The 14,873-nt window shown below is 37.8% G+C and overlaps 1 protein-coding gene across 10 annotated transcripts in view; it reads left to right on the top strand.

The window, feature by feature from the left end:
• The window catches only part of MSR1 (macrophage scavenger receptor 1), a 457,630-nt gene that overhangs the window by 389,623 nt on the left and 53,134 nt on the right, over positions 1–14,873 (top strand). For 8 of the 10 annotated variants that reach the window (XM_079908915.1, XM_079908914.1, XM_079908916.1 and 5 more), the window contains one exon: positions 1,030–1,083. The exons of 1 other annotated variant lie outside the window; for it this stretch is intronic. In XM_079908915.1, the coding sequence (XP_079765041.1) occupies positions 1,030–1,083 (54 nt within the window). Of the gene's footprint in view, positions 1–1,029; positions 1,084–4,752; positions 7,769–14,873 lie in introns of those variants that run through there. One more of the 10 variants, XM_079908913.1, reaches the window with a different exon arrangement.

The following is a 14,873-nucleotide window of genomic DNA, read 5'->3' as shown; positions in this document are numbered from 1 at the left end:
CAAGAGAATCTAAAATTATTGTTATTATTCCAAAGCTCATGATCTTTGAACTATGCCCTTTGAGCTCTTGGATGAAAAGAGAACAGTCCTTGATTTTGCTGGAGGAAATCAAGAACATTAATGAAGATTTTGACTTAGAGATAGATGGCTCTATGGTCAGTCCTGCATTTATGCCAGGAAGGTGATTACTTACAATACATATCTGACGACTCTTGGAAGAAGAATTGATATGTGAGAACAGTACCCCTCTAGTGAGATGCAATTGTCATCGTTGAATTTTCTTGTTGGTACTAAGGGCTTAACCTCTGGATATGGCTTTGGGAACCTTAGGTGAAATAGCAACCCATTAGCAAAGAGCAGGGTCTTAACAATGTTTCCATATAAGGTCCTGACCCTTATTAGCACAGGGTCTGTAGCACACCTCTAAAGTATGTGAATGAGGTTTCTCGAAGCCAAAAGTAACTATCTAGAGGTTTAGACACCCCTCAGACCTTCCCAGCTTCCCCCAAGACTGAGATAATTGGGATCTCACCACTCCCAGAAATTCATTCACAGCTCCATCTTTGCTAGGCTTCACATAAAAGAAATAGAAAACAAGACAGACAGATTGTAATGGGAACAGAAAAACAAGGTTTGGGATGAGATGGAGGATACCAGGCTTTCTGGGAGAGGGAGGAAGACACAAAGAAGGAGGAGGAAAAGGAGTGTGAATAATCCCAAACAAACTGCTTACACCTCAGTTTTGCCTACTTTAGGAAAATGGAACATTTAGTGTCCTGGTAAGTAATCTGAGATAATGTATGTAAAGGACCTACCCATAAAATGCTAAGTTCATAAGAGGGTTTCTAAAATGATAGCTATTAGTATTATCATCATCATCGTCATCAACATTATTATGTCTGAAAATCTGTAGGTTGTTATACGTTGTTATTCTAGATGACCTTGTGTTGCTGTCTCCATTTCAAGCGCTGTGAATTGCCTAAATTTAAAAAAGTTTTTTCTTTTTATTTATTTTTATTTTTTTTAAAGGAAATTCTGGACAAAAAGGCCAGAAGGGGGAAAAAGGGAGTGGAAGCGTGCTAAGTAAGTTTATGGTTTCTTGGTTTTTTTGTGTGTGCCTTTGTAATAAACAAGCTTGTGATAGTGGTGGTCTGGGCTTGAGGCAAAGGTTGAGAACTTCAGTGTTGATCCATGGGGATTCTCTGGAAGTCAGCCACAGCTTTCTACAAATAAACTGTGCTAACTGGTGTAAAACAAATAGATTAAATTATACTACTCTAAATCTCATTACCCATTTGTATTTAGTTTTTGTGATGAGTGTAATTTTCTAAAAATTTCACATAGAAAATTGTTCAATTTTCAAGCCAATTTCAATCTGCTGAAAGAGAATCAAGCTTATGAATAGAAACAATACAGCCTCCCTACCTACTAACTGAAATAACTGAAATGTTACATATAGGAATTTGAACAATCTAAGAACAGGCTAATTCTCTGACAGCTGGGGTATTTTTGTGTGTTTTGTTTTGTTTTGATAAAAACTTGAGAAGTGGTATTCGATATCCCAGACCTTCAAAACTGCAACAGAATAGATTTCACAACAGGGATCTCTGTGGGTGGAATGCTGACCTCATGTTCCAATGTAGAGAATCTGTACATTGGATCTTGAAAACTAGATATTAGATAAGATATCTTCAGTAGTCACAGTGCCATAAGTCATTGGTTGTGTGTCTAGGCCAAATCTACCAGATATAATGAAAGGATTTTGAAAGGGAATGAGGAATCCACACTTGATTTCTCAGAAACCAAGCGTTCCTCCTCTGTGTTCCTAGTTGGAGCTGCATGTAGTGTGTGTGTGTGTGTGTGTGTGTGAGAGAGAGAGAGAGAGAGAGAGAGAGAGAGAGAGAATAAGTGATACACACACAGCTATCATAATCTTTACCCATCAAGGGTCTGTTTTAGGCAGATTTTCACAAATCCTTTAATGGATCCCCAAATCTAGCAGTTTTCAGTTGTAATTATTGTTTAAAAAATGCAGTCCCAGTTTCTCTGTCTTAGTAAAAATAATTATTTTTACCTCATACACTGTGTTGATGCCACATTTAGGCAGCTTAGGGTCACCATTGTGAATGCCAGCCATTTAAGTGTGGTGTAACCACATGATGCTTTCTACAGTTGTTTTCATAAGTGTTTGCATTGTTGAAGTGTGTTTGCCCCTAAATTGAACAACACTGAGTATTGTGTGTCTCCTCAAAGTGCTTTAGTGTTAGTCAATGATTATTATTGTTGTTATTATTATATTAAGATAATAGAAACAATAGGAAAAATTCTCCTTTGTGTCCATTTATTCTTTGATGTGATCACTTTGATCTGTTGTTTTACTTTTTATTCCATTTCTTCTCCTTTCTCCTTGTCACTCCATTTATTTTCACTGAACTCCTGTGTAACTCTTCCCTATCTGCATGTTTATTTCTATCTTTATCTCTACCTTTATCTTTGATTCTTCTTTATCTCCTTTTCTCCTTTTCCTGAGACTTTCTCTGAGCTTCTTAACCTTGACTCTGGTTAAGCTTGGCAAATAAGGGACACCTTTATTTTGTAGCCTGTTAATCTAACACCCACACTGTCTTTTGTTACCTGAGGTAATCAAATGCTTTGAATTTTTTTTTTTCAGATACGTTCAGATATGTTTTCAGTTACAGATATTTTCATGGCTGTTTTGAAGTTTACGTGCTTGCTTTCTTTGAGGAAGTATTAAGAGAGATTTCTGTGTATAAATGTGTGTGTGTGTACATAGCCTCCAGATTCCTCTCCACGTACCCAGCCCCTCATGGAGAGTATATAATTCCTTAATGTTTCAAAAAGACAGAAAGAATCAAATACAGAAACATCTATACAGTGTGTTCTGTTTTCTCCTTATTTAAGTTAATATGCCAGTCATCTGCTATGGCAGTGTGTGTGGCTCTTTTCTCTCAGTGGCTACACACTCTTCCATTATATAGCTTTACCATAATTAGCATAATGTATCATTCAGTTCCCTAGTCATGAACACTTGATGATTTTTCTTTGCTTTAGCTTGGCTTTAAGAAACAGTGCTACATTCAGCACTCTTTTACATGATCTTGTGAGAATATTTTTTAATAGAGAATTTGCTAGCAGTAGAATCAATAGTTCAAAGGTGACATGCATTTTACAATTTGATGAATTCTTACAAATGGCTTCCAAAAGGTTGTGCCAATTTGTTCCCTGTGAAAGTGCGTGATTCCCCACATATTCAATTAATTCTGGTATATGAAAATTTATATTGAATTATTTTGCTGTACTTTTAGAAAATATTTTTCAAGCATGATTTAAATATAACAAAAGTAATCATTGATTTCCTCTTTTATTTGTTTTTTGGTTCAGCTTTTTAGAATTAATTTTTATTAGAGTGTAGTTGATTTACAATATTGTATTGGTTTCTGCTGTATAGCAAAGTGAACTAGTTATACATATAGATATATCCACTCTTTTTTAGATTCTATTCCCATATAGGTCATTACAGAGTACTGAGTAGAGTTCCCTGTGCTATACAGTAAGTTATTATTAGTTATCTATTTTATATATAATAGTGTGTATATGTCAATCCCAATCTTGAAATTTATACCCCCCCTTCCCCATTGGTAACCACAACTTTGTTTTCTACATCTCTGACTCTATTTCTGTTTTGTAAATAGGTTCATTTGTACCATTTTTTAAGATTCCACATATAAGCAATATCATATGGTCTTTGTCTTTCTCTGTCTGACTTACTTCACTCAGTATGACAATCTCTAGGTCAGTCCATGTCACTGCAAATGGCATTATTTCATTCTTTTTTATGGCTGACTAATATTTTATTGTATATATATACCACACCTTCTTTATCCATTCCTTTGTTGGTGGACCTTTAGGTTGTTTCTATGTCCTGGCTATTGTAAATAGTGCTGCAATGAACATCGGGGTACATGTATCTTTTTGAATTATGGTTTTCTCTGGATATATGCCCAGGAGTGGGATTGCTGGATCATATGGTAGTTCTAGTTTTAGTTTTTAAAGGAACCTCCATACTGTTCTCCATAGTGGCTGTACAAATTTACATTCCTACCAACAGTATAGGAGGGTTCCCTTTTCTCCACACCCTCTCCAGCATTTGTTGTTTGTAGATTTTCTGATGATGCCCATTCTGACTGGTGTGAGGTGATACCTCATTATAGTTTTGATTTGCATTTCTCTAATAATTAGCGATGTTGAGCATCTTTCATGTGCCTCTTGGCCATCTGTATGTCCTCTTTGGAGAAATGTTTATTTAGATCTTCCACCCATTTTTTGATTGGGTTGTTTGTTTTTTTGATATTGAGCTGCGTGAGCTGTTTGTATATTTTGGAGATTAATCCCTTGTTGGTCACTTCGTTTGCAAATATTTTCTCCCATTCTGTGGGTTTTCTTTTCATTTTGTTATGGGTGCCTTTGCTGTGCAAAACCTTTTAAGTTTAATTAGGTCCCATTTGTTTATTTTTGTTTTTATTTTCATTACTCTGGGAGGTGGATCAGAAAAGACCTATCACATCTGGCTGTGATTTATGTCAGAGAGTGTTCTCCCTGTGATTTCCTCTAAGAGTTTTATAGGATCTAGTCTTACATTTAGGTCTTTAATCCATTTTGAGTTTATTTTTGTGTATGGTGTTAGAGAATGTTCTAATTTCATTCTTATTTCCTCTTTTACATATGTGTCAGGACCAGCATAACTCCCTGATCATATTAGGGCAGGCCCCTTTGAAGATCAGGTGGGTTGGGCGGGACACCCTGTGCCACCATCTCACTAAAAGGACCTTCACCTCTGGACAAGTCACAGCACAACTGATTCCAAGATCCCTTTGTGGCTCCTCCAGACAACCTTGGTTCCCGAATGGTGCCTGGCTTCCGCATGCCTTCCTCTCCTGGTCCTTGGTACTGTTTGGCTCTCTGCTCCCTTGCTCATACCTCTACCCACTCTAGCACCCCACCATCACCACCGTCCTGAGCTGGGACGCCTCCCAGGTACTGACTGGCGGGCTGTTCCTACCTTCCTCAGAGCTAGGCCAGGAGCCCTCTGCCACCCGCTCATCCAGTGTCTTCTGAACCCATCGGATTCCAGGAGAAATCTCATGGATACCGATTATATGTGCATTCTCTACCCTCAAAAGTACCAGTCTCAACCAGAGATAGGGATGCCCTAAAAGAATCCGTTTGTTCATTCAGCATATGTTTATTGTGTACCTCCTGGAGCTGGACTAAACTGCTCATAAGATAGCCATTGTCCCTGGACTTCCTGAACTAATTGTCCCAGGAACACATAGACGTGGAAACAGGCAGTTATAGAATAGAGCAGAGGTATATGGTGGGAAGGAACAGGGCTCCATAGGTGTTCAGAGCAGGTCAAGACTTTTTAATTCCTTAGAATTTTAAAAAGGTAAATTGACTTTGATTTGCTTAGTTTGCATTTATGTCTTCTTATTCTCCAATTTATGGCATATTTGTTTTCAAGTTTTATAGTGAGGGCTAGTGGAGCTGGGGCAGTTCATTCAACATTTTTGAACCAAAAAACAAAACTTGTTTCCTTAAAATACCGAGCTGTTTCAAGCAACAATATTTTGATCATAAAAAAAATTGCTGAAAAAAAAAGATGAAATTGTTTTAGTCTAAAAAGGTCTTTTCACCAGCCTGCTGCATTTAGTATCCTTGGTAAAAGCACATGTAAAAAACAAAGTTCCTAAGTGTGCTAGTTACGTTATTGAATAAAAACTGTAAAAAAAAAATTTTTTTTTAAACACAACTCATTGTACTTCATGCTTCAAATATCCAGTATAGATCCTGGAGAAAAATAAATATTTCAGTAGAACTGGAGATATTTTGTGTAGGTGAAGAAAGGGCTGACAGTGAGAAAGGAGAAAATGTAAGAAAAGGCAAACTAAAAAAAGGAAAAATGTGGGATTCCATGTTAGTTTTGAATGTCTCTCTATTCATCAACAGATTGAATTTTGTCAACTCTCCTTTCCTTCAAGGTTTAACACATAGTCCCAGGATTCACAACATTAATGTTCTAGTAGAATTCTCAGTAGCGTCCCTATGTGTGTCTCCCCACTTCCATTCCTTCCCCAGTGAAATGGGCATCGTATTGCCTACCTCACTGGATTGTTGTGAGGGTCACGTAAGATATTGTGTGTATGCAGATGCTCTGTAATACTATAAAGTGCTTTACACTCATAAGGCATAGTTCTCAGTGGTCATGGTCTCTCTGAACTGGAGCTGCTCTTCCTCGCTGGTATAATGCAGACATTTCAAATCTGTAAGCAGGACAGGAGTGAGAGCCAAATGAAAATGCAAGAAGCTAAATAAATGCCATGGACAAAAAGAGGTGCTGGAGAGTCGGATGAGATTTTACATTAGGTAGAGCAACGCAAGTATGACCAGATCACAAATCAATGAGTTTGAGCCGAGCAAAAGAGCATAAGTTATAAATAAAAGGAGTGACTAAACAGAGTGCACGCCAGAGGCCAGAAGCTGTCAACAGAGGTCAGAACAAAATGTCAGGCTAATAAAACGGGAGTTCCAGGCTCTGAGGAGCAAAGCGTGAGCCCAAGACGCTGCTGATGAAAAAGCTCCGAGAAGTGTTGAAACAGATTAGAGTTGTCAGTGGTACTCTGGGTCTGTGCTGGCTTGACACCAAAGTCTCCAGGAAAAAAAGGGGCAGAGAGGAATCAGATCATCCTCAGTAGTAGCAAACTGGCAACGATGACGAGCCAGTTAAAGCAAACATCTGAAGATGAGTTGTATCTCTTTGCCTGTGGTTTAATTGGGTAGGACTTCCTACCCCATTCTGTACCGGGGAACAGGCAGCACCTGGGAGCCCTCTTCTTCTGCAGCAGTACTTGGTCCACACTTGCCACTGACGGCCCTGATCCCAGGGACCCTGGGGGACAATGCCAGGGGGTTCGGTTCACCAGTTATCTGACACCCCAGACTGCAGAGGGATTCTTAAGTGTGTCAAATACGAACCTGAACTTTCCAAATTAGGGGAGAAAGGCTTTTTTCTTTAGACAGAAGTAGAAGCTGAAATGCCCAGTTCAAATGCACAAATTACACCAAATTTAATAACATATAATAAAAAGAAAACAAGTCTGCACCAAGTTCTAAAGCTTGTCCTAATAGTTTGCTGTGTTCTCACCCTAACTTGAAAGCGTATGTGTTTCAAGCAAACAGAATTCCAGCCATACAATGAAACACTTTGTGTGAGGTTCTGTCCTCAATATACCAATTACTAATGTGTCATTTCTTAGTGTTTTCTACTGTGCTTTTTACCCAATAAGACTGTAATTAGGATGTGAATTTAGAGTAAATGTCTTATTTTGAAACTCATACAATGATACGAAGTATCTGTGTGTCTTTCATTTAATTTCTGCTGAGGGCTCAGCACAACCTTAAATGAATTCTGGTCTTTCTCTAAGCATTCAGTTGACCAAAGTAAAGGCATCTCTTCCAAACATGAAATAAGTATAATAATGAGCTTTTAGAAAATATTTACTCTCTAATGCAGGGACTTTAATGCGTTATCTCATCTGATCTTCAGAAGAGCCTTTGAGGTAAGTCCTATCATCATTTCCATTTTATAGATTAGAAACTGAAGCTCACCACTAAGTGGTAGAACAGAATCACAAAGCCTGGTGTATTGATCTCCAAAGTCCCTATTTGTAACTGTGGCTCCATTCAACACTCCCACAACTAGCTTTATATATTTTTTATATATAAATACCACAAATATGTCATACGGAAGGTGTGGAGAGAGAAAGAAGGAAGGGAGAGAAAGAGATTTGTAAAGAGCAATTTGGTTTTCTAGAATGAGCCTAATCATTGAAAGACCTTAACATAAGAGTTCTTACAATATGAACTCCATTAGGTCAAATTCCCCAAAAATATTCTCAATTAATCTCTGTTAGTTTATGTTTCTTCCTTCATATCCCATTCCAGCCATTGCCTCCAGTCTCTTCCCCCAAGTATATTAACTCAGAAACATAGTCTTTCTAGAATGCTTACCTAGCCTCCATTATTGTATTGAGAATTACTCATATGCACAAGGGGAAGAAGCTACCTGCTAATATTCTATCTTTATTTCAGTAACTGGCTCAATTTGAACATTTTTTTTTTCAATATAATGTGATTGCTTTGATGTCCTCTTCTTTTATTGTGTCTCTTGTTTAACTGCACTGTCCTTTTCTCAGTAGCCCAGCTAGGCTTCAGCAGAGCAGAGTGTGCCTGAGCAGTGTTGTCTCCAGCTAACTTAGACAAATGCTGCTCATTCTTGACAGTTGTGTGGTGTTTCAAGCTTTATATGATTCCATAAATGGGCACTAAAAACATATAGTATTCCATTAACACAGTACATGTGTTCCTTTGTAGTACGTATAACTAATATGTCTTGTAAATTGAAATAGAGATTTAAATCAGCAGTGAATCCAGTGATTAGCACTGGTCCTGTTTAGGAGTTATCTCAGCTGACTTACAGCCTGATTCTCACAAGAGCTAATGAGACGGAAGAAAAAAACAACAACATCAATACGATTCCAGCCAGGTCTTTTGCATTAGCAAAATTTGAAATTCCTTCAGTTATGTGCCGGAATTCAGATAGAGTAGAGAGACCCAACACGCCACTCCCCATGCCTCCACAACCTCGGAGGACCAAATGGCTTTTTTCAGAGAACCAGGTCCTGGCTTCCTGTTCTGCAGTACATGTAGTCTTACACTAATACAAGATTGTTTCTTTTGTTCCAATTCAAGCACTTTCCGAACATAGGTTATAGGTTCCAGCCTTTTTTTTGGCCGCACCAGGTGACTTGTGGGACCTTAGTCCCCTGACCAGGGATTGAACCCGGGCCCTCGGCAGTGAGTGCATGGAGTCCTAACCACTGGACCACCGAAGTATTCCCGGTTCACAACCTATCATTTGCTCCCTTAACCTGGCTTCTCTGGCCATGCATTGCCCTACAATGTGAGTCTCAAGACGAGATTCCCTAGAACAGCAGTTACTTGCTTGCACATGAAGTGTCCCAGAAATATCTCCCACTGTGGCTTAACCTACAGGTCCTGACCCTTTCCTGGGGTACTACAGTTATTTTCATCCCCTGCCTCACCTGAATTGTCACTCATATCCTGCTTAACCCACTGCGAAGTAAGAACTTTCAAGTTATAATAGATTTACTCAATATCATCTGAGGTTTAGTACAGTTTATTTTGACGCAACACATTCTCAGTCTTTTAATTATTCAGTCGCTGAACTATGGGTGTTCAGTGTCATCATGGTTAACTTTGCTAAGTCGCTAATTTCCAGTGTAACCAAATGTCTACTAGCCAGCTATTCTGCAGTCCTCAAATCTTGGGGGTCAGTTCTTTAATATTGAAATAAAATTGTTTGAGCACCAACCTCACATTCTAAGGCAATTCCAGTGCCTCCTGTCTGAAGTAGATTGACGAAAATATGGAAAAATTGTATTCCCCATGTCTCCTCATTCAAATCCCTGCCACGGCTGTGATAGTGGGTTTAGTAGGGTTTCTAGAAATTCAAGTGTTCCTGAAACCTCAGGATGTGACCTTATTTGGAAGTAGGGTCTTTGCAGGTGTAGTTAGGCTAAGATGAGGTCATTTTGGATTCAGGTGGGCCCTAAAGCTAACAACTGGCGTTTTTATAAGAGGAGGCCACAGAGACATGGTGAAAAGCTGGAGACAGAGGCAGGGATTAGAGTGATTCGGTTACAAGCCAAAGAACACTGAGACTGGCCGGAGTCATGAGAACCTAAGACAAGGCAAGGAAGGATTTCTCCCCAGAGCCTTCAAAGAGAAAACAGCCCTGCGGACATCTGGATTTCAGACTTCTGATCTCCAGAACTGTGAGAATAAATTTCTGTTGTTTTAATTTGCTGCACAAATTGTGACCATTTAATATCGTAGCCCTAGGAAACTCACATGCCTATGCATCTGTGATCGCTCCTTTCCCCCCACGTCACTCATTCCAACACAGCACCACACCTCTCCTTTCATTTGAGGATGTTCCCTAGCTCCACCTGGGGATCTAAGAGAATTTTACTGAAGGCTTATTCATAACAGGAAAATGTGAGCAGAAGAGTCTACAACTTTCAAGTTGAACGTTAGACTTTACTGTGTCGAAATTCCTGGCTAGATTAGACTCCATATTTTCCTCACTGGCCACTCTCCTCGGTCTCTCCCCTGCCATCAAAATACTTTGCATACTCGTGCTCCACTGAAATCTTCTCCCTCTGGTTTCTCCTCTTTACCCTGTTTGGGGGCTTCCAGAATACGTGTTTTCTTTGACTGCTGGAGTAAGATTCAAAATCTGTTAAATTATTTTTCCAAGAAATTCAGCCTATTTCTCCAAACATCTGATATCCAGTGTAAAAAAATAATAATCAGTCAATCTAAGAAAGAAATGGAAACTTTTATTCGGGCCAAATTTGAGGATTATAACTCAGCAAGAGCATCTCAGGTCTGAGAACTGTTCCGCCCATTAGAAGTCAAGGCACAGTTATATAAGTTTTTTGAGGCAGAGGGCTGTACATCAAATGATGTATTATTGACAGTTTACATAATCCAGATCTAAGGGTCATCGTGGAAAGTCATGTGATCCCGTACATGATCAAGAAGGAATGTTATCTTTGAAGGAGTTGTCTTGCTAATGCTAGGAGAATGTTGTTCTTTATGGTTGAGCAGGTATTTCTGCTGATGGGGGAGGTCTGGTCGATGCATAAGTCAGACACACAATGCACAGTAGAAGAGAGAGTGGAATCCAAAGGGCAGAGAAATTTTTTTATGTTTAAATTTTTCTTGTCTTGCCATAAAATGAGTTTTATTTCACACCAGGGTGTGCCTTTCATAGTTAAATACCTCATTAAGCTAATTATCTTAAATTAAAAATCAGTTCCCTTTCTAGAGGAATTTTGCCATATTGCAAGGACTTCTGGGTCAACTTGCAACCAGACTTTTTAAAAAAATGTTCGTTACATTTGAAACTCAAATATAATAATTACTATTGAGTAATAAATTTAACCCTAAATCCTAATTCCAATAAATGATACAAAAAAAAGAAAGCATGACCATGAGGTAAACAATATGATAATAATTGAAATGAAATGGCTACACTCCTCAAAAGTCATTTTACATTTTAACCTCAGTTCTTTACTTCCACTCAAGTAGCAGTGATGGACACAATGCAAAGACACCCCATAGTCCACATTCTTCCTGACTTCGCTTTTCAAATTAAAATTTTGTCTACTAGAGCTTGTTGCAAGAAAGAAAGTGGGGCACGAGAGGATGGTCACGTCCCAGGTCTCGCGTGAGTCCGTGGGACTACCACCAAGTGTGGGTTCTTGGCTTTGCGAAGGAAAGAATGCAAGAGCGAGCCATAGTAAAGTAAAAGGAGTTTTATTCAGGGAGATACACACTTCATAGACAGGGTATGGGGCATCTCAGAAGGCAAGAGCCCCCAAAATATGGGTGGTTAGTTTTTATAGGGCAATTTCATAAGCAAATGAGTGGGAGGATTATTCCAACTGTTTTGGGGACGGAGCGGAGATTTCCAGGAATTGGGTCATCGCCTACTTTTTGGCCTTTTATGGTTGGCCCCAGAACCATCATGGTGCCTGTGGGTATGTCAGTTAGTATGCTGATGGATTACAATGAGTGTATAATGAGGCTCAAGGTCTAGTAGAAGTCAACTTGTCCGCCATCTTGGACCTAGTTGTTCTAACCAGTTTGTTGTGTCTTCAATGGCTATGTCATTCTTTTAAGGGTTGTGCCCTGACCCCTTCCTGTCTCAAACATAGTAGATTCATAATAGTTTTTCCTAACTTTCAAGAAAAGACTCGTATATGAAGCATTTTTATAATTTATTTTGGGCTCATAGATGGCTCCATCAGTGTCCCCATGAACATGGGACTTTAAATAAAATAGATTTCTTCTTTAAATAAAATAGATTTCAAATATAAAGAAAAGAAGGAAGAACATTTACAACAAATAGCTAATACATAGTCATGTACACACCACCCGCATTTTAGAGGTGTTGTCCTTTTACCATACGAACTACACATATTTCTCTTTTAAGAAATATCATGTTAACTAGCACAGATGAAGCCCCATTTATACCTGCCTCCCTTGCTTTTCCAGGTTAAACTTCTGTCATGGAGTTTACATGTGTCTTTCTATTTGTGTTTTTATATATTTACTACATATGTATGTTTGCATAAATGATAGATGGTATTATTTTCTGTGTTTTAGATAAAGGACATTATACTATATCTCTCATTCTGAGCTTGTTCTTTCCCTCAGTTTTATGAATTTCAGCTTAACTTGAATCATAGACCCTTTAAAACAGTAAGGACATCAGTGACTATCTGGCCACCACTTATTTTAATTAAATTAATCTTAGTTTTAAAAATAATATAATTTCAGAAAATAAGAAAAAGATTTTATATTCAATTTCTGTCCCCTCTACAAAATTACTGTCAATATGCTTGGATACTTCCTTCTAATCTTTTTATATATCAATTTTTTTGGCATATTAAAATGAAACATTAATGTTAATATAGTCACTTAAATTTTATATTATCATTTTTCTCTATTTTCTGTATGATTCTTTTGACAGGAATGTTTAATGAGTCTAAAACTATCCATCTAATGTATACTATAATTAATTTAGCTATTCCTCTATTCCGAGATATTTAATATATGTTTTATATTTTATATAAAATATATATTTATATTTATATATCATATATTTAATATATGTTTTACTTCCTCCTTTAAAAATAAGCCTTCAATAAACAAAACAATAATAACTAGTGAACTTGTTAACTTTCACTATATTTGAAGTTATTTTCTCAGATTAGATTAGAAAACCTTTGTAAATTATCTACTCTATTTATTTTTTGTCTGGTATCTTATAAAAATATGAATGAGCTATTTGTGTAATAAATATTTTATATATTTTAATATTACACACAGGCTTTTAAAAATATATAGAAATTATCAGTACTCTACACTTTCCTCCAAATCTAGGGAATAAGAGTAAGATTTCCTTTAGAAAGTTAAACTGCAGTGAATCAGAGCAGAGATATGTCAAACCACCTAACTTGATGGAATATATTAACATATATAAAGAAAAATGTGTTAAGCAAAGAGCACTGGCCAAACCCAGAGGCAAAATCTCATAGCTATGTCTCATTGTAAATTAATAAATTAATTAAACGAACAATTCACTGATTGTGATTTGACTTCTTGTGCAGATTGCCCACAGAGAGAAAATGGCCTTGTCAAGTAGTTAAAAATATTCCCGTTTTTGAGGCAACTACCTTTCTGGTTGTAAATTGAATTGACATTTAGTCCTGAGAGTCTGTTTAACGTTAGTCTGCCACTAAGAGATAAATCCTCTAAACCTACAAACAATCAGGTTTTGGAATATGTGAGGTTTCTGATCAGACCCTGCCACCAGACCGGTCCACCTTGGAGGGCTCTTCGTGGACAGCCACATAGTTTTTTCCTATAATAGACTCACGTTTAAATCAACCTCTCCTTCGCAATTTCCTTTACTGCTTCTACACATAGAAACTATATTCTCTCTAGAGACTGGTGACATACTAAATTCTACTTCTTTCAGTGTTTGATATTTGAAGCATTTGCCAATTTAATCCACTCAGGTAATAGAGATGGCGTATCAAGAAGAGGTCAAAATTCATTCATTCACACCATAAACCCTTCATCAAGTGACTTCATCAAGTGATATTTGGTCAGGTATTGAAAAGATAACGGGAAGGACCTCAGTCTGAGAGAGAAAATTACCTAGTTCACGGTGCCTTGCAGGGCAGTAGTGCTATGCGAGCCTGAGAAGGGATACCAGTCCAAACTGGGGGCTGAGGGTGAAGAAATGGGAGGTGCCAGTGGTGGGGAGGGGAGGAAAAGGTGGGGGGGATTGAGGAACGAAAGCCCCAGAAATAAAGGAGAGCAAGGCTTATTTGGGAATGTGAGTAATTATACAATTGAACTAAAGGGAGCAAGGAGAGGGGGTGGAGAGGTTTTCAAAGGGTTAAACTGGAGAAGTAAGTAGAGATTAATCATGACCTTATTTGTTCCAGGGGTCACACGGCAGGATTTTCCCTACTGAAATCCTCTATCATACTAGTCTTATGTTTTCAATTATATCAGGGGTTGGCAAGCTTTTTCAGAAAAGGACCAGCTAGTAAATATTTTTGGTTTGCATGCCAGAAGGTCTCTGTCACACTATTCAACTCTTCTGTGTAGCCTGAAAGCAGCCCTACTCAGTATGTAAACTAATGGGCATGGCTGCATTCCACCAAAACTTTATTTACAAAATAGACAGCAAGCTGAGATTGGCTTAAGGCCATAGTTTACTCATTACTGGTCTCCAAGAGTCTCTTCAAGGTTTATCATGTTTGGAAATAACAAAGGTCAAATACACTCACATCTGAAACCATAGGGTAGGTTTTGTCTATCTGTAAAATGTCATCCTACTCGGTTAAGATCTCCTCTTTGAGAAGGATAAGTATTAAATAGGAAAGTAGTTAAAAAATTAATAAGGTGATTAATATCAAGATAATATATTCATTCTAATGCTTTCTCCACAAAATGTAAACCTCAAAATTTTCAAAACTTGTAAAAGTAAAACCTTTACATTTGTACTTCATTTTAAAGAATGAACTATTTAACCTTCAAAATAACCTCAGAAATACTTGAATCTTGAGGGCAGGATACATGCTTTATTCAAATAATTTCTGAAACCAAGGAAAATGCCTGCCACA

The sequence above is a fragment of the Stenella coeruleoalba genome (genome assembly GCF_951394435.1).
Source record: "Stenella coeruleoalba genome assembly, chromosome: 21".
Lineage (NCBI taxonomy): Eukaryota > Metazoa > Chordata > Mammalia > Artiodactyla > Delphinidae > Stenella > Stenella coeruleoalba.
This window is presented reverse-complemented; position numbering and strand designations above follow the sequence as displayed.